Source organism: Dryobates pubescens, chromosome 9 (genome assembly GCF_014839835.1).
Source record: "Dryobates pubescens isolate bDryPub1 chromosome 9, bDryPub1.pri, whole genome shotgun sequence".
Lineage (NCBI taxonomy): Eukaryota > Metazoa > Chordata > Aves > Piciformes > Picidae > Dryobates > Dryobates pubescens.
In genome coordinates, this window is record NC_071620.1 from 43,501,409 (window position 1) to 43,519,565 (window position 18,157).

Genomic DNA, 18,157 nt, shown 5'->3' on the forward strand with positions numbered 1-18,157 from the left:
CCATCCACCCACCCACCTACCATCCCTCCATCTGCCATCCCTCTACCCCTCCCTCCCTGCATCCCTCCCTCTCTCCCTCCCTTCATCCATCTACTATCCCTCCACACCCCCTCGCTCCCTCGCTGGGTGCCCGGCGCGCTGGCCGGGGTGGGTGCCGGGCGCCCCCCAGCCGCGGGCGCCCCCCAGCCGCGGGCGCCCCCCAGCCGCGGGCGCCCCCCAGCCGCGGGCGCTGCCGTCTCTGTGCCCGCAGAGCCGCTACAACCAGGCCAAGCTGAGCCTCCACGACAGGAGCCTGAAGGTGGCGGCGGTGGTGGAGAGCCTGGAGCGGGAGATGGAGCTGCTGTGCCTGACGGGGGTGGAGGACCAGCTGCAGGCAGATGTGAGGCCCACGCTGGAGATGCTGCGGAACGCTGGCATCAAGGTGCGGAGCCCTGGCGCCGCAGCTGCTCGCCGAGGCTGGGCCCTCTGAGCTCATCCAGCCACCAACCCAACCCCACCATGGCCCAGGTGCCATGGCCATGACCTCTGAGCTCATCCAGCCACCAACCCAACCCCACCATGGCCCAGGTGCCATGGCCATGACCTCTGAGCTCATCCAACCACCAACCCAACCCCACCATGGCCCAGGTGCCATGGCCATGACCTCTGAGCTCATCCAGCCACCAACCCAACCCCACCATGGCCCAGGTGCCATGGCCATGACCTCTGAGCTCATCCAACCACCAACCCAACCCCACCATGGCCCAGGTGCCATGGCCATGACCTCTGAGGTCATGCAGTCCAGCATCAGCCCAACCCCACCACAGCCACCAGACTCTGTCCCCAGGTGCCATGGCCCCAGGTCTCCTCCAGCCTGGTGCATTCTGTGGTGCTCTGTCCCACTGCTGCTGCTGCTCTCTGCTGGCTTCTCAGCAGGGTCCCAGGCTGCTGCTGGCCAATGTCCTCTCCCTTGGAGCTGTCTCCATTCCCACCCTTGAGCAAGGTGCTGTCAGGAGCAGAGGGAAAGGCTTTTGTGCTTCCCCTGCTGCTGGGTTTGCCAGAAGCTTCACCTGGACTTCCTGGAGGTGGAGACTTTGGCCCTTGGGAGCAGGGATGGAGCTGCCTGGACAGCAGCCAGCTGGGTGCTGGGATCACTGTGCCCTTCTTCTGCAGATCTGGATGCTGACAGGAGACAAGCTGGAGACAGCAACTTGCATTGCAAAGAGTTCTCACCTGGTGTCCAGGACTCAAGATATTCACATCTTCAGACCTGTGAGTGTGGCTCCAGCTCCTCCCAGGACAGCTGGGTTGTGGTCCTGAGGGCCACAGGAGGAGAAGGGTTTGGTGGTGGGGGTCCAAGGGAGGCTGAAGCACAAAGCACTTCCAGGGAGCTGTTGGTAGCTGTGCTTGGCTGACCCAGGTCCGAGGTGCATTTGGCTCTCCTGCACACAGCAGCTCTGAGAAAGGATGCAGAGGGCTCAGGTGCTGAGCCAGGAGGGCAGTGCCAGGCACTGAAGATGCCTGAAGGTGGTTCTGGCTTCTAAGCCTTTCCAACAGCAGAGCTCTTCAGGCTCAGGCAGAGCTCATCCTGAACTCAGCTGTGATGCCAACAGAGCCACAGAGTGGGTTGGGCTGGAAGGGACCCCCAGAGGCCCCCAGCCCAAGCCCTGCACCCAGCAGGGACATCCTCCCCTACAGCAGGTTGCTCACAGCCTTCTCCAGCCTCCCCTTGAACACCTCCAGGCTTGGGGGGGCCTCAAGCCCCTCCCTGGGCAACCTGCTGCAGGCTTCCAGCAGCCTCCTGGGGCAGAGCTTCTTCCTCACAGCCAAGCTCCATCTGCTCTGCTCTCATTCCCAACCTCTGCCCCTGGGCCTGGCCCTGCAGCCCTTTGGCAGCAGTCCCTCTGCAGCCTGCTTGCAGCTCCCTGCAGGCCCTGGCAGGCTGCTCTGAGCTCTGCCTGCAGCCTTCTCCCCTGCAGGCTGCACAGCCCCAGCCCCCTCAGCCTGTGCCCATGGCAGAGGCTCTCCAGCCCCCTCAGCACCTTGGTGGCCTCCTCTGGGCCCTCTCCATCAGCTCCAGGTCCTGCCTGTGGACACAGCCCTGCAGGAGAAGTCTCCCCAGAGCAGAGCAGAGGGGCAGGATCCTCTCCCTCCACCTCTGGCAATGGGCACTGCCAGCCCAGAAGGCCAAGGGCAGCCCCTGGGCCCCTTCTGGGCTGTCAGTGCCCATTGCTGGCTCTTGTCCACCCCCAAGTCCTTCTCTCCAGGGCTGCCCTCCCTGAGCAACCTGTTCCAGTGCCTCCCCAGCCCCCCCTGGGAAGGGTTTCTCCTGGAGGAGCTCAGCAAAGCCTCTCTGTGGCTGTTTGCCCTGGCAGGTGACCACTCGAGGGGAGGCTCACTTGGAGCTCAATGCCTTCAGGAGGAAGCATGACTGTGCCTTGGTGATATCTGGGGACTCACTTGAGGTAAGGACCTGGTTTGTCTCCTCCTCCTCCTCCTCACAGAGGTGCTGCAGGCCCCTCAGCATCTTTGTGGCCTCTGTTGGGCTCTCTCCAGCACTTCCCTGCCCCTCCTGAGGTGGAGAGCCCAAAGCTGGGCACAGTACTCCAGGTGTGGCCTCACTGGGGCTGAGCAGAGGGGCAGGAGACCCTCCTTTGGCTCTTGTAATGCACCCCAGGAGACCATTGGCCTTCTGACCCTGCTTGGAAGTCAGCTAAGGAGCATTTGCTGCTGCTCTGGCTGGCCCTGGCTTCTCCCTGCTGGGATGTGATGGCTTGGGCCATGCTGGGCCCCATCCTCCTGAGCCACTGAGGTGAAAGCCACCTGGCCCAGCCTGCTGCCAGGGAGCCCCTGGCTGCTTCTAGACTGGTGGGGCCCAGCCTCACTAGCAGGGTGGGAAGGTTGGAGTTAGGAGGAGTTTAGTTAGGAAGGGTTTAGCTTTAATTGCCAAGGTTCTAGTTCTCAAGGTTTTATCTCCCAAGGTCTTCATTCTGAAGGCTTTAGGTCCAAGGATCTGGCTCTCAGGGTTCCAGCTCTCAGGGTTCCAGCTCTCAGGGTTCTAGCTCTCGGGGTTCCAGCTCTCGGGGTTCCAGCTCTCAGGGTTCCAGCTCTCAGGGTTCTAGCTCTCGGGGTTCCAGCTCTCAGGGTTCTAGCTCTCAGGGTTCCAGCTCTCAGGGTTCTAGCTCTCAGGGTTCTAGCTCTCGGGGTTCCAGCTCTCAGGGTTCTAGCTCTCAGGGTTCCAGCTCTCAGGGTTCCAGCTCTCAGGGTTCTAGCTCTCGGGGTTCCAGCTCTCAGGGTTCTAGCTCTCAGGGTTCTAGCTCTCAGGGTTCCAGCTCTCAGGGTTCTAGCTCTCGGGGTTCCAGCTCTCAGGGTTCTAGCTCTCAGGGTTCTAGCTCTCAGGGTTCCAGCTCTCAGGGTTCTAGCTCTCAGGGTTCCAGCTCTCAGGGTTCCAGCTCTCAAGTTCTGAAGTTCTCAAGGTTTTAGTGACCAAGGTTCAAGTTCTGAAGAGTTTAGTTTTCAAGGTTCTGGCTCCCAAGGGCCATTGCCACACAGCCCCAAACCTCCTCAGTGGCAGCAGGCAGGGCCCAGGGTGCAGCAGGCAGGGCTGGGGTGCAGCAGCAGGCCCAGCAGGGGCAGGTGCTGCAGGGCTGGGGTGCAGCAGCAGGCCCAGCAGGGGCAGGTGCTGCGGGGCTGGGGTGCAGCAGCAGGGCTGGGGTGCAGCAGCAGGCCCAGCAGGGGCGGGTGCAGCAGGGCTGGGGTGCAGCAGCAGGCCCAGCAGGGGCGGGTGCTGCAGGGCTGGGGTGCAGCAGGGCTGGGGTGCTGCAGGGCTGGGGTGCAGCAGGGCTGGGGTGCAGCAGCAGGGCCGGGGTGCAGCAGCAGGCCCAGCAGGGGCGGGTGCTGCAGGGCTGGGGTGCTGCAGGGCTGGGGTGCAGCAGGGCTGGGGTGCAGCAGGGCTGGGGTGCAGCAGCAGGCCCGGGGTGCAGCAGCAGGCCCAGCAGGGGCGGGTGCTGCAGGGCTGGCTGCAGGCAGGGCCCCAGGCAGCTGCTGCCGTGTTGCATCCCCAGGTGTGCCTCAGGTACTACGAGCACGAGTTGGTGGAGCTGGCCTGCCAGTGCCCTGCCGTGGTGTGCTGCAGGTGCTCCCCCACGCAGAAGGCTCACATCGTCAAGCTGCTGCAGCACCACACCGGGAGGCGCACCTGTGCCATAGGTAACCTGCGCGCTGCCCTGCCCTGCGCTGCCCTGCCCAGCCCTGCCCTGCCCTGCCCTGCCCTGCCCTGCCCTGCCCTGCCTGGCACTGCCCTGCCCAGCCCTGCCCAGCCCTGCCCAGCCCTGCCCTGCCCTGCCCTGCCCTGCCCTGCCCTGCCCTGCCCTGCCTGGCACTGCCCTGCCCAGCCCTGCCCAGCCCTGCCCAGCCCTGCCCAGCCCTGCCCTGCCCAGCCCTGCCCTGCCCTGCCCTGCCCTGCCCTGCCCGGCACTGCCCTGCCCCGGCACTGCCCTGCCCTGCCCTGCCCTGCCCGGCACTGCCCTGCCCTGCCCTGCCCGGCACTGCCCTGCCCTGCCCTGCCCTGCCTGGCACTGCCCTGCCCTGCCCTGCCCTGCCCTGCCCTGCCCTGCCCTGCCCTGCCCGGCACTGCCCTGCCTGGCACTGCCCTGTCCTGCCCAGCCCTGCCCTGCCCTGCCCTGCCCAGCCCTGCCCTGCCCAGCCCTGCCCTGCTCTGCCCTGCCCTGCCCTGCCCTGCCCTGCCCTGCCCTGCCCTGCCCAGCCCTGCCCTGCCCTGCCCTGCCCTGCCCAGCCCTGCCCTGCCCAGCCCTGCCCTGCTCTGCCCTGCCCTGCCCTGCCCTGCCCTGCCCAGCCCTGCCCTGCCCTGCCCTGCCCTGCCCAGCCCTGCCCAGCCCTGCCCAGCCCTGCCCTGCCCTGCCCTGCCCAGCCCTGCCCTGCCCAGCCCTGCCCTGCTCTGCCCTGCCCTGCCCTGCCCTGCCCAGCCCTGCCCTGCCCTGCCCTGCCCTGCCCTGCCCTGCCCAGCCCTGCCCTGCCCAGCCCTGCCCTGCTCTGCCCTGCCCTGCCCTGCCCTGCCCAGCCCTGCCCTGCCCTGCCCTGCCCTGCCCAGCCCTGCCCTGCCCAGCCCTGCCCTGCTCTGCCCTGCCCTGCCCTGCCCTGCCCAGCCCTGCCCTGCCTGCCTGCCTGCTGCCTGCCCGGGCAGAGGCTTCCTGGCCCGCAGGCAGCTCCAGGGAGCCATGGAAGTGCTTGGGGTGGGAGAGGCCTCTGGGGTCGCCAGCCCTCGGCCCAGCAGCACCCTGGTGCTCAAACCCTGGCCCCAGCTGCCATGGCCACAGCTTCCCTGGACGCCTCCAGGCATGGGCACTCCACCCCCTCCCTGGGCAGCCTGTGCCAGTCCCTGAGCACTCCTGCAGCAACTCTCCATCCCAACCCTCCCCTGGGGCAACTGCAGGCCAGTGCCTCCCCTCCTACCACACAGCACTGCCAGGGCTGGAAGGGACCCCAAGGCTCAGCCAGCCCCAGCCCCCTGCCACGGGCAGGGACACCTCACCCCACAGCAGGCTGCTCACAGCCACCTCCAGCCTGGCTGCAAACACCTCCAGGGGTGAGGCTGCCACCCCCTCCCTGGGCAGCCTGTGCCCCCTGATGCTGGAGGGAGTGAGCAGAAGGCTTTGCCCTCCCTGAGCTGCCTGCTCCCCAGGCAAAGCAGGCCCTGGCTGCTGGGGTGCCCAGCCATAGCCCTCGGGTGGGCTGTGAGAGGCCTGAAGGTAGCTGAGAGAGTTGTGGAATGTCCTGGGGGCAGGGGGAGGAAGTCCCTGGGGGGCTGAAGGCTGCAGTGGCATCTTGCAGGTGATGGAGGCAACGATGTCAGCATGATCCAGGCAGCAGACTGTGGGATTGGCATTGAAGGCAAGGTAAGGGTGGCCCTTGGCCAGCTCTGCTCCCCGTGGGAGCAAGGGGGCCTGAGGGGCTGCCAGGCAGCTCTCAGCTGGTCACTCCCAGTGCTGCTGCAAGAGGGTGAAAATGCAGCCTGTGGTCTGGTGCTCTCTTTGCTTGTGTCCTCTGCCCCCCCAATAAACGGTCAAGAGCAGGAGCAGACCCTGCAGATCCTCCTGCCCTGGCACTTGCCTGGCAGAATCAGAGCTGCTTGGCCTGGTGAAGCCCTCTAAGGTCCCCAGCACCACCATGGCCATGAGCCATGACCCAGAGTGCCACGGCAGAGGAGCAGCACAGGCAGCGAGGCTGCCCCCTCCATACCTTGGAGCCCATGGCAGAGGCTCTCCAGCCCCCTCAGCACCTTGGTGGCCTCCTCTGGGCCCTCTCCATCAGCTCCAGGTCCTGCCTGTGGACACAGCCCTGCAGGGGAGGTCTCCCCAGGGCAGGGCAGGGCAGGGGGCAGGATCCCCTCGTGCCCTGGCGCCCTGCCGCGGGGCCGATCCCCGCAGCGGGAGCCCAGCTGCCTGTGGCAGTGCAGGGGGGGCAGAGGGCTGCCCCTGGGGGGTCTCTGCCATGACTGCTCTCTGGCTGTTGCAGGAGGGCAAGCAGGCTTCCCTAGCAGCTGACTTCTCCATCACCCAGTTCAAGCACATCGGCAGGCTGCTGATGGTGCACGGTCGCAACAGCTACAAGAGATCAGCAGCACTTGGTCAGTTTGTCATGCACAGAGGCCTTATTATTTCAACTATGCAGGTACTGGACCTTTGCTTCCTGACCCACCTCAGAAACTCACCTCCTGAGCACTTCTCAGCAGTCTCTCTGGCTCTGAAGTGTCCCAAAACCACCTCCAGCCGCTGCTGGCCTTTGTGTTCCCCTTTGTGGCAGAGCCTCCTGGGGGGCCTCTGCTTCATGGGGCAAATCCTCTGCTCTCTGCAGGCTGTGTTCTCATCAGTCTTCTACTTTGCATCTGTTCCCTTGTACCAAGGATTCCTAATGGTAGGGTAAGTCAGTCCCAGTGCCCAGGTTGAAGTCAATCCCAGTCCTGAATCAATCCCAGTCCCCAGTCAATCCCAGTCCCCAGTCAATCCCAGTGCCCAGGTTGAAGTCAATCCCAGTCCTGAATCAATCCCAGTCCCCAGTCAATCCCAGTGCCAAATCAATCCCAGTGCCCAGGTTGAAGTCAATCCCAGTCTCAAATCAATCCCAGTCCCCAGTCAATCCCAGTCCCCAGTCAATCCCAGTGCCCAGGTTGAAGTCAATCCCAGTCCTGAATCAATCCCAGTCCCCAGTCAATCCCAGTCCCCAGGTTGAAGTCAATCCCAGTCCTGAATCAATCCCAGTCCCCAGTCAATCCCAGTCCCCAGGTAATCCCAGTCCCCAGTCAATCCCAGTCCCCAGTCAATCCCAGTCCCCAGGTTGAAGTCAATCCCAGTCCTGAATCAATCCCAGTCCCCAGTCAATCCGAGTCCCCAGGCTGAAGTCAGTCCCAGTGCCCAGTTTATTGTTCCCAGTTCCAGTAGCTGCTGCTCCAAGCAGCCTGGGGAGTTGCTCACATCTGAGCTGCTGGCAGCCTGCAGCTGGTGTCAGCCACAGGTCTCACTGCTGGGTTAGCACAGCCTGGCCTCAGCCTCCAGAGGAAGGTCCCAAGCAGGCTGGATGTCCACTGCATGAGAGGGGAAGGTTCCAGCAGCAGCCCTCTGCAAAGAGACCTCCTCAGCTTCTTCACAGAGAGGGACAGGGGCATGGAATGGGTTGGGCTGGAAGAGACCCTAAAGGTCTCCTACTTCCAACCCCCTGCCATGGGCAGGGACACCTCCCACCAGCACAGGTTGCTCCAGGCCTCATCCAGCCTGGCCCTGAGCACCTATGAATCTCCCTGTCCAGATTGTGACCCAGGCCCTGGAGGCAGTGGAGGACATCTCCCAGCCCAGCCTGAGCTGTGACCCAGGCCCTGGAGGCAGTGGAGGACATCTCCCAGCCCAGCCTGAGCTGTGACCCAGGCCCTGGAGGCAGTGGAGGACATCTCCCAGCCCAGCCTGAGCTGTGACCCAGGCCCTGGAGGCAGTGGAGGACATCTCCCAGCCCAGCCTGAGCTGTGACCCAGGCCCTGGAGGCAGTGGAGGACATCTCCCAGCCCAGCCTGAGCTGTGACCCAGGCCCTGGAGGCAGTGGAGGACATCTCCCAGCCCAGCCTGAGCTGTGACCCAGGTCCTGGAGGCAGTGGAGGACATCTCCCAGCCCAGCCTGAGCTGTGACCCAGGCCCTGGAGGCAGTGGAGGACATCTCCCAGCCCAGCCTGAGCTGTGACCCAGGTCCTGGAGGCAGTGGAGGACATCTCCCAGCCCAGCCTGAGCTGTGACCCAGGCCCTGGAGGCAGTGGAGGACATCTCCCAGCCCAGCCTGAGCTGTGACCCAGGCCCTGGAGGCAGTGGAGGACATCTCCCAGCCCAGCCTGAGCTGTGACCCAGGCCCTGGAGGCAGTGGAGGACATCTCCCAGCCCAGCCTGAGGCTGCTGGCCAGGTCTCAGTGGGAACCATGGATTTCTCCTGATCAAAACTGCAGCTGCAGCTACTGCCTAGGAAGGTTCCCCAGGTCCACCAGGGAGGTGTCTGCCCAGGTCAGGGTGTGCAGCTGGGGGAGCCACCCTCAGCTGCTGCAGGGAGGAGGAGCATGCAGACATTTGTGTGTTCCTGCCCTCTCCTGCCCCAGGAGCTTCCCATCAGCAGCAGCCACATCCCTCAGCAGTGCCTTCAGTGGTGGGCAGGGCAGGGCTGGGTTCCACTCCCTGCAGGAGAAGACTTGAGCTCAGCAGAGCAGGTTCAAAGCAGCCTCAGGAGTCCCTCCCTGTGCTGTCCTTCCCCCTAGGTATGCAACCATCTACACCATGTTCCCTGTCTTCTCCCTCGTGCTGGACCAGGATGTGAAGCCAGAGATGGCCCTGCTGTACCCAGAGCTTTACAAGGACCTCACCAAGGTAGGAGCTGCTCAGGGCTCTGCTGGGGGTTCTGCTGGGAGCTCTGCTGGGAGCTTCTGATGTCTTGGAGCAGCCTTTGATGTCTTGAAGCAGGGCAGCCTTTAACTGTCCTCTCTCCTCTCCACCTTAGGGAAGATCTTTGTCCTTTAAGACCTTCCTCATCTGGGTTCTAATCAGCATTTACCAAGGTAAGAGAGACTCCTCCTGACCTTCCTGAGCTGAGAATGGTTTTGCCTGCTCTGAGCAGTGGGAGAACTCCCAAAGCTCCCTGGAGCCTTCTCTCCAGGCTGCACAGCCCCAGCCCCCTCAGCCTGTGCCCATGGCAGAGGCTCTCCAGCCCCCTCAGCACCTTGGTGGCCTCCTCTGGGCCCTCTCCATCAGCTCCAGGTCCTGCCTGTGGACACAGCCCTGCAGGAGAGGTCTCCCCAGAGCAGAGCAGAGGGGCAGGATCCTCTCCCTCCACCTCTGGCAATGGGCACTGACAGCCCAGAAGGCCAAGGGCAGCCCCTGGGCCCCTTCTGGGCTGGCAGTGCCCATTGCTGGCTGCTGCCCAGCTCCTCTCCTTTCCCCTCCCTTCCTCCTCTGCTTGCTTCTGGGGCTGGGGGTTGGTGTTCCCTGCTCAGGGCTGGGGAAGAGGCTGCAGCCCTCTTCCTCCCTTCTGTTGCAGTCTGATGTTCAATGTCCAGCTGTGCAAAGCCTGAAATTGGTCTTTCTCCTTCCCTTGCTCCCTGTTCTTGGTGCCCTCCCCCAGGTGGGATCCTGATGTACGGAGCCCTGCTGCTGTTTGAGTCAGAGTTTGTCCATGTGGTGGCCATTTCCTTCACTGCCCTCATACTGACTGAGCTCTTGATGGTTGCCCTGACCATAAGGACGTGGCACTGGTTGATGGTGGTGGCTGAATTCCTCAGTCTTGGCTGCTATGTGGCCTCCCTTGCATTCCTCAATGAATACTTTGGTGAGTAGAGAGCAGAAAGAGCAACCCAGGGCTGAGCAAAGAGCAACCCAGGGGTGATCAACCCAGGGGTGAGCAAAGAGCAACCCAGGGGTGAGCAACCCAGGGGTGAGCAAAGAGCAACCCAGGGGTGAGCAAAGAGCAACCCAGGGGTGAGCAATCCAGGGGTGAGCAACCCAGGGGTGAGCAAAGAGCAACCCAGGGGTGAGCAACCCAGGGGTGAGCAAAGAGCAACCCAGGGGTGAGCAACCCAGGGGTGAGCAAAGAGCAACCCAGGGGTGAGCAACCCAGGGGTGAGCAAAGAGCAACCCAGGGGTGAGCAAAGAGCAACCCAGGGGTGAGCAACCCAGGGGTGAGCAAAGAGCAACCCAGGGGTGAGCAAAGAGCAACCCAGGGGTGAGCAACCCAGGGGTGAGCAAAGAGCAACCCAGGGGTGAGCAAAGAGCAACCCAGGGGTGAGCAACCCAGGGGTGATCAACCCAGGGCTGAGCAAAGACCTTTTCAGGAGGCTTGGCTCCTGCTGGCTTCTCCTTCTCAGCAGCCTTCTTGGCTGTGTTGCACCTAAGTGCTGAACCTTCCTCCTGCCTTTCCCCAGCCTTGCTGTGGCCTTGCCCAGCTCCCAGGCTCCTCTGCCCTGGAGCTTTGCAGCAGGTTCAGCCCAAGCAGCTTCCCAGAGCTGGAGGGCAGCAGGAGAGAGCTTTGCTGTCCAAAGCCTTGCTTTGTGCTGCTGACTTCTTCTCCCTCTTTGGAAATGGTTTGAACTAAATCTGTGGGGTTTTAACTTTTTTTAACACCAGATCTCTGTTTTCTCCCTCTTTTCACACAAAATATCTCATTTTTTCCCCTGCTGAAACCCCAGACCTCTGGTTTTTGTTTGTTTTAACACTAAATCCATTTTTTCCCCCTGTCTTAAGACAAAAATCTCTGTTTTTCCCTGTTTTGAGGTAAAATCTCTGTTTGCTCCCCATTTTAACACCAAAGCTATGTTTTTTCCCTGTTTTCACACAAAAACCTCTATTCTTAAATGTTTTCACACCAACTCTCCCCATTTCCCCTCTTTTCACACCAACTCTCCCCATTTCCCCTCTTTTCACACCAACTCTCCCCATTTCCCCTCTTTCCACACCAACTCTCTCCATTTCCCCTCTTTCCACACCAACTCTCCCCATTTCCCCTCTTTTCACACCAAATCTCTCCATTTCCCCTCTTTTCACACCAAATCTCCCCATTTCCCCCTCTTTTCACACCAACTCTCCCCATTTCCCCTCTTTCCACACCAACTCTCCCCATTTCCCCTCTTTTCACACCAACTCTCCCCATTTCCCCTCTTTTCACACCAACTCTCCCCATTTCCCCTCTTTTCACACCAACTCTCCCCATTTCCCCTCTTTCCACACCAACTCTCTCCATTTCCCCTCTTTCCACACCAACTCTCCCCATTTCCCCTCTTTTCACACCAAATCTCTCCATTTCCCCTCTTTTCACACCAAATCTCCCCATTTCCCCCTCTTTTCACACCAACTCTCCCCATTTCCCCTCTTTCCACACCAACTCTCCCCATTTCCCCTCTTTTCACACCAACTCTCCCCATTTCCCCTCTTTTCACACCAACTCTCCCCATTTCCCCTCTTTTCACACCAACTCTCCCCATTTCCCCTCTTTTCACACCAAATCTCCCCATTTCTCCTCTTTTCACACCAAATCTCCCCATTTCCCCTCTTTTCACACCAAATCTCCCCATTTTCCCCTCTTTTCACACCAACTCTCCCCATTTCCCCTCTTTTCACACCAACTCTCCCCATTTCCTCTCTTTTCACACCAACTCTCCCCATTTCCAATCTTTTCACACCAAATCTCCCCATTTCCTCTCTTTTCACACCAACTCTCCCCATTTCCAATCTTTTCACACCAAATCTCCCCATTTCCTCTCTTTTCACACCAACTCTCCCCATTTCCCCTCTTTTCACACCAACTCTCCCCATTTCCCCTCTTTTCACACCAAATCTCCCCATTTCCCCTCTTTTCACACCAACTCTCCCCATTTCCCCTCTTTTCACACCAACTCTCCCCATTTCCCCTCTTTTCACACCAACTCTCCCCATTTCCCCTCTTTTCACACCAACTCTCCCCATTTCCCCTCTTTTCACACCAACTCTCCCCATTTCCCCTCTTTTCACACCAACTCTCCCCATTTCCCCTCTTTTCACACCAACTCTCCCCATTTCCCCTCTTTTCACCCAAACTCTCTGTTTTTTCCCTGTTTCCACACAAAACCTATTTTTCCCATTTTTGAACACCAAACCTCTCTAACTTCCATGGTTTAGCCCCAATCAAACCTTCCCCTCTTTCAACCCCAGCTCTCTCCTTTCCTCCCTGCCCTCCACACCAAGTCTCCATCTTCCCCCTGTTTTCACCCAAGCTCTGTTTCCCCCCCAGCCCTAAGCTCTCTGCTCCCCCAGTGCTGTGCTGGGCTTGCAGTCCAGGCTCCTGTCCCTGGGGCCTGCAGGTTCCTGAGGCCCAGCCTGGGCTGCCCCCAGCCCTTCCCCAGCCCCTTTCTGAGGAGCAAAGCTGCTTTGGGGCCACTTTGGCTGCCCCGAGCCGCCGGTGTCTCTCGACCTCCTTTCATTGCCCTTCTCCCTCTCTGGCAGGTATAGGCAGAGTGTCCTTTGGAGCTTTCTTAGGTAGGTGCACTTCACTCTTGCCTGCATCCTGCCAGCTGATCTCATGGCACTCCTCCATCCTTTCCCCTGCAGGGCTGGAGATAACTGGGGGAGAGCTAAAGAATGGGGGAACAAAGCCCCAAAGCTGCCAGTGCTGTGCCCGGCCTGGGGGCCAGGATCACTGCAGCACAGCTACAGGATCCTTGCCCTGAGAATGAATTCTTTCCATGACAACCTAGTTGCCATTTCCACTGTGATTACATGGCTTGTCTGTCACAATTAAGCAATCCCCTAGCTAATAATTAATTACCAATCAATCAATCAATCCTTCCATGCCAGCTCAGTCGTTTGCCCATTGCAGAGGTGGCTAAGGGATGGCAGCAGCAAGTGCCCAGTGGTGCTCAAGCTTCTCACCCCAGTTCTCCAGCTCCCCTGGGCTCCAGGATTTCCCCATCACAATTAAATCCTTCCATCATTAATTCATCTAATTAATAATTAACCTTTCCATGACAATCAAATAATTTGACCATTGCAAAGATGGCCAAGCACTTGGGGCAGCAGCTGCAGGGTGTCCCCATTCGGTTCCCGTTTCTCACCCCAGTTCCTGAGGCTCCCCTGGGTGCCAGGACCTTGCCATCATCACCAATTAATTAATGCTTCCCATGATCATTAAACCAATCCACAATGAATAACTGATCAGTTGGTTTTAGCATAACACTGAACTCATCTGACCATGGCAAAGGAGCTGTGAAGGACACCCCTGGAGGTGTTCAAGAAGCTTGCAGCAGTGCTGCTTCAGGACAGGGTTTAGTGGTCATGGAAGCTGGGTTGGGGTTGGACTCCATGAGCTGAGAGCTCTCTCCCAGCCTGAGTGATTCTGTGCTCCATTGCCATGGAGGGGCTGGGCAGGAGCCTGCAGCTGATGGCCCCAGAGCTCCTCTCCAGCCTGAGTGATTCTGTGCTCCATTGCCATGGAGGGGCTGGGCAGGAGCCTGCAGCTGATGGCCCCAGAGCTCCTCTCCAGCCTGAGTGATTCTGTGCTCCATTGCCATGGAGGGGCTGGGCAGGAGCCTGGAGCTGATGGCCCCAGAGCTCCTCTCCAGCCTGAGTAATTCTGTGCTCCATTGCCATGGAGGGGCTGGGCAGGAGCCTGCAGCTGATGGCCCCAGAGCTCCTCTCCAGCCTGAGTGATTCTGTGCTCCATTGCCATGGAGGGGCTGGGCAGGAGCCTGCAGCTGATGGCCCCAGAGCTCCTCTCCAGCCTGAGTGATTCTGTGCTCCATTGCCATGGAGGGGCTGGGCAGGAGCCTGCAGCTGATGGCCCCAGAGCTCTCTCCCAGCCTGAGTGATTCTGTGCTCCATTGCCATGGAGGGGCTGGGCAGGAGCCTGCAGCTGATGGCCCCAGAGCTCTCTCCCAGCCTGAGTGATTCTGTGCTCCATTGCCATGGAGGGGCTGGGCAGGAGCCTGCAGCTGATGGCCCCAGAGCTCCTCTCCAGCCTGAGTGATTCTGTGCTCCATTGCCATGGAGGGGCTGGGCAGGAGCCTGCAGCTGATGGCCCCAGAGCTCTCTCCCAGCCTGAGTGATTCTGTGCTCCATTGCCATGGAGGGGCTGGGCAGGAGCCTGCAGCTGATGGCCCCAGAGCTCCTCTCCAGCCTTTGCCAGGCCGGCCCAGAGCACTGAGGCCGAGCTGCTGCTGCTGCTGCTGCTGCTGTGCGGGCGGGGGGCTGGCTGCAGCTCGCCTGCTCCCCCTGCCGAGTCCTCCCCCTGCCGAGTCCTCCCCCTGCCGAGTCCTCCCCGTGCCGAGTCCTCCCCGTGCCGATTCCTCCCCCTGCCGCCCTGCAGATGTTGCCTTCATCACGACTGTGACCTTCCTGTGGAAAGTGTCGGCAATCACCCTGGTCAGCTGCCTGCCGCTCTACATCCTCAAGTACTTGAAGCGCAAGTTCTCTCCTCCCAGCTACTCCAAGCTCAGCTCCTAGAGGGCTCTCAGCTCCTGCTGGGGGGGTGGGGGCCTGGGGCTCGGGCAGCTGGGGGCTGCAGGTTGCACACTGCCTGTGCTGCAGTGGCTGTGCAGTGGAGCTGGGACTCCAGGAGCTGAACAGAGCACAACAGAAATGAAGAGGAGGAAAGGCCTGCCCGGGGCCAGCAGGCAGGAGGACACTCCCGGGGCTCCCGCAGCTCAGATCCACTCTCTCCTGCTTCACTTCCCTTTCCCTTTCTGATCTGAGTTGGACCTTTGCTTTTTTTTTACTTTCAGTTGGGATGGTTCTGAAATAAAGTTCAAAGACCTTTGGTTTGGCAGCACTCCTGGAGGGGTCCCCAGCAGCAGCACACAGAGCTGCTGCAGAGAGCCCAGGGGAGGCCACAAGGCTGCTGCCAGGGCTGCAGCAGCTCTGCTGGGAGCACAGGCTGAGGGAGCTGGGGCTGTGCAGCCTGCAGAGGAGAAGGCTCCAGGGGCACCTCAGAGCTGCTGCCAGCCCCTGAAGGCATCCTGCAGGAAGGCTGCAGAGGGACTTTGGCTGAGGGGGGCTGGAGCCATGCCCAGGGGCAATGGTTTGGAGCTGAGGCAGAGCAGGCTCAGGCTGCAGCTGAGGAAGAAGCTCTTCAGTGCCAGGCTGCTGAGGCTCTGGCACAGGCTGCCCAGGGAGGCTGTGGCTGCCTCCTGCCTGGGGGTGCTGCAGGCCAGGCTGGATGAGGCCCTGAGCAGCTGAGCCTGGCTGGGAGCTGTCCCTGGGCCTGGAGGGAGGTTGGAGCAGAGGAGCTCTGAGCTCCCTTCCAGCCTGGGCCATTCTGTGACTCTGGGCTTTGCTCCTACAAATCCTCCAGTCCCAGGTTCCATCATTTATTCCCTGGGCAACCTCCTGAGTCAAGTCCTTCCCTGTGGGTGTCTGGAAAGGTTCCCTCCTGCCAAACCCCAGCAGCTGTAGATGCCACCCCCCCAGCTAGCAGCCTGTCCCTCAGGCAGTGAGCTCCATGCCCTGTCTGCCTCCGGCACAGCTGCACAGCACAGAGCTCCTGGAGCTGCTGCTGTCCCCCCCTGACCTCTCCATCCCTGGCCCCAGGCCCTGCTGTGACCTTGCCCTGCACCTTTCCAGCCAGGCTGCACCAAAAGGAAGCTGTTTGGAAACTGCTGAGCTCTGTCCACAGCTGCCCTGCACCTCCTGAGCTCCACTGGCAGCCCAGACACAGCTGCTGAGGGAAGTCTGCCCCCAGCTCCTGAGCCCAGCTTGTGCTGGCAGAGCTGCAGCTCCTGCCCAAGGGCACTGCTGGCTCTGAGGAGCCCACCTGGTGGCAGCTGCTCTGCTCTCCTTGCTTGTGGGCTCCTCACTCAGGTACAAAGGGACAAACAGCTGGGCACAGTGGTGCCACTTTGCTCTGCTGAGACCTCCCCTGCAGTGCTGTGTGCAGCTCTGGAGCCCTCAGCACAGGAAGGACCTGGAGCTGATGGAGAGGCTCCAGAGGAGGCCATGGGAATGCTCAGGGGGTTGGAGCAGCTCTGCCATGGGCACAGGCTGAGGGAGCTGGGGCTGTGCAGCCTGCAGGGGAGAAGGCTGCAGGCAGAGCTCAGAGCAGCCTGCCAGGGCCTGCAGGGAGCTGCAAGCAGGCTGCAGAGGGACTGCTGCCAAAGGGCTGCAGGGCCAGGCCCAGGGGCAGAGGTTGGGAATGAGAGCAGAGCAGATGGAGCTTGGCTGTGAGGAAGAAGCTCTGCCCCAGGAGGCTGCTGGAAGCCTGCAGCAGGTTGCCCAGGGAGGGGCTTGAGGCCCCCCCAAGCCTGGAGGTGTTCAAGGGGAGGCTGGGCAGGGCTCTGGGCAACCTGCTCTGGTCGGGGATGTCCCTGCTGGGTGCAGGGAGGGTGCACTGCAGGAGCCATGGAGACCTCTTCCAGCCTGGACCATCCTGTGAGAGCTCAGCACCTGGCAGCTGCTCGGTGTCCTGGGGCTGGTGGAACTCAGGTTGGCTGTAGAAGGGTTTGAGGAAAACCCAAACCAGCCACAGTGGAGCTGTTTAGGGCTCCACTGCAGAGCTGCTTGGGGCTCCACTGCGGAGCTGCTTGGGGCTCCACTGCAGAGCTGCTTGGGGCTCCACTCAACCACTGCAGAGCTGCTTGGGGCTCCACTGCAGAGCTGCTTTGGGGCTCCACTGCAGAGCTGCTTTGGGGCTCCACTCAACCACTGCAGAGCTGCTTGGGGCTCCACTGCAGAGCTGCTTTGGGGCTCCACTGCAGAGCTGCTTTGGGGCTTCACTCAACCACTGCAGAGCTGCTTGGGGCTCCACTGCAGAGCTGCTTTGGGGCTCCACTGTAGAGCTGCTTTGGGGCTTCACTCAACCACTGCAGAGCTGCTTTGAGGCTCCACTGCAGAGCTGCTTTGGGGCTCCACTGTAGAGCTGCTTTGGGGCTTCACTCAACCACTGCAGAGCTGCTTTGAGGCTCCACTGCAGAGCTGCTTTGGGGCTCCACTCAACCACTGCAGAGCTGCTTTGGGGCTCCACATCACTTTTTTGATTGTTTGGGGTTTAATTATTATTTATTAACAAACTGACTGTTGATTCCCGGTCGCAAAAGCAGCAAAGCCTCCTTGCTGCCCGGGGCAGCAGCGTCCGAAGTGCCTCCAGCCGCGGCGCGGCTCAGCGCCGCAGGCTCGGTGGAGCTGCTTGGCGCCGAGGCGCCACAAGGTGTCGCTGTGGCCGCACCGCGGCGGCAGCTTCGCTTCCGCGCAGCAGCTCTGCGCCCAGAGCCTCTCGGGGCACAGTTGGAGCTTGGTTCCCTCCTGGGGTTTTTGGCGCTGGTTTGCTTTGGGTTTTCTATTTCTCCCCTCCCTCCCCGCCCTGAGCGCTGACTGCTTCCAGGCAGGTTAAGAAAGAGGTAAAGAATCAGCTGAAGAATTGATCAATCAGGCCAGGAATCAGTTCAAGAAGAATCAGTTTAAGAAGCAGTTAAGCACCACTTAAGAATCAGTTTAAGAACGACTTAAGAATCACTTAGTCAGTTTAAGAGCCAGTTAATTTAAGACGCAGTTTTAGAAGCAGTTAAGAATTAGTTTAAGAAGCAGTTAAGAACCAGTTTAAGAATCAGGTTAAGCAGCACTCCAGAACCGGTTAAGAAGCAGTTAAGCACCAGTTTAAGAAGCAGTTAAGCACCAGTTTAAGAAGCAGTTAAGCACCAGTTTAAGAAGCAGTTAAGCACCAGTTTAAGAAGCAGTTAAGCACCAGTTTAAGAAGCAGCTTCAGAAGCAGTTAGGAATCAGGTTAAGCAAAGCCAGCAGTGTGCAGCTGCTCTGGGATGTCCCTGGAAGGATGGAACTGTCGGGCTGGGACAGCCCTCCAAGTCCATCCAACTGCAGCCTAAGGCCACCATGGCCACTGCCCCTGTCCCCAAGTGCCATCTCCAGGCACTTCTGGAACCCCTCTGGGACCATCCAGCTCCAGCCCCCTGCCCTGGGCAGGGACACCTCCCACCAGCCCAGGTTGCTCCAGGCCTCACCCAGCCTGGCCTGGAAGAGCTGCAGGGATGGAGCAGGGGAGATGCTTTCTGTCAGGGTGGTGCTTGAGGAGCATCCAAGGTCCTCTCTTGTCCTGGCAGGGAGCTCTGCTCATGCCCTCCTCTCCTGGCACAAGCAGTAAGAACACAAAGCTTTGCTTGCAGTGCTCA

The 18,157-nt window shown here is 60.6% G+C and overlaps 1 protein-coding gene across 3 annotated transcripts in view; it reads left to right on the forward strand.

The window, feature by feature from the left end:
* ATP9B (ATPase phospholipid transporting 9B (putative)) overlaps nt 1-14,509 on the forward strand; it is a 68,720-nt gene extending 54,211 nt beyond the window's left edge. The window contains exons 19-30 of one of the 3 annotated variants that reach the window (XM_054164163.1): nt 251-421; nt 1,153-1,251; nt 2,355-2,444; nt 4,044-4,188; nt 5,830-5,894; nt 6,514-6,669; nt 6,853-6,917; nt 8,783-8,891; nt 9,022-9,079; nt 9,643-9,846; nt 12,492-12,524; nt 14,350-14,509. In XM_054164163.1, coding sequence (XP_054020138.1) covers nt 251-421; nt 1,153-1,251; nt 2,355-2,444; nt 4,044-4,188; nt 5,830-5,894; nt 6,514-6,669; nt 6,853-6,917; nt 8,783-8,891; nt 9,022-9,079; nt 9,643-9,846; nt 12,492-12,524; nt 14,350-14,486 — 1,332 coding nt within the window. In that variant the 3' untranslated portion in view covers nt 14,487-14,509. Of the gene's footprint in view, nt 1-250; nt 422-1,152; nt 1,252-2,354; nt 2,445-4,043; nt 4,189-5,829; nt 5,895-6,513; nt 6,670-6,852; nt 6,918-8,782; nt 8,892-9,021; nt 9,080-9,642; nt 9,847-12,491; nt 12,525-14,349 lie in introns of those variants that run through there. The other 2 variants (XM_054164164.1, XM_054164165.1) reach the window with 2 other exon arrangements.
* The last annotated feature ends 3,648 nt before the right edge of the window (nt 14,510-18,157 follow it).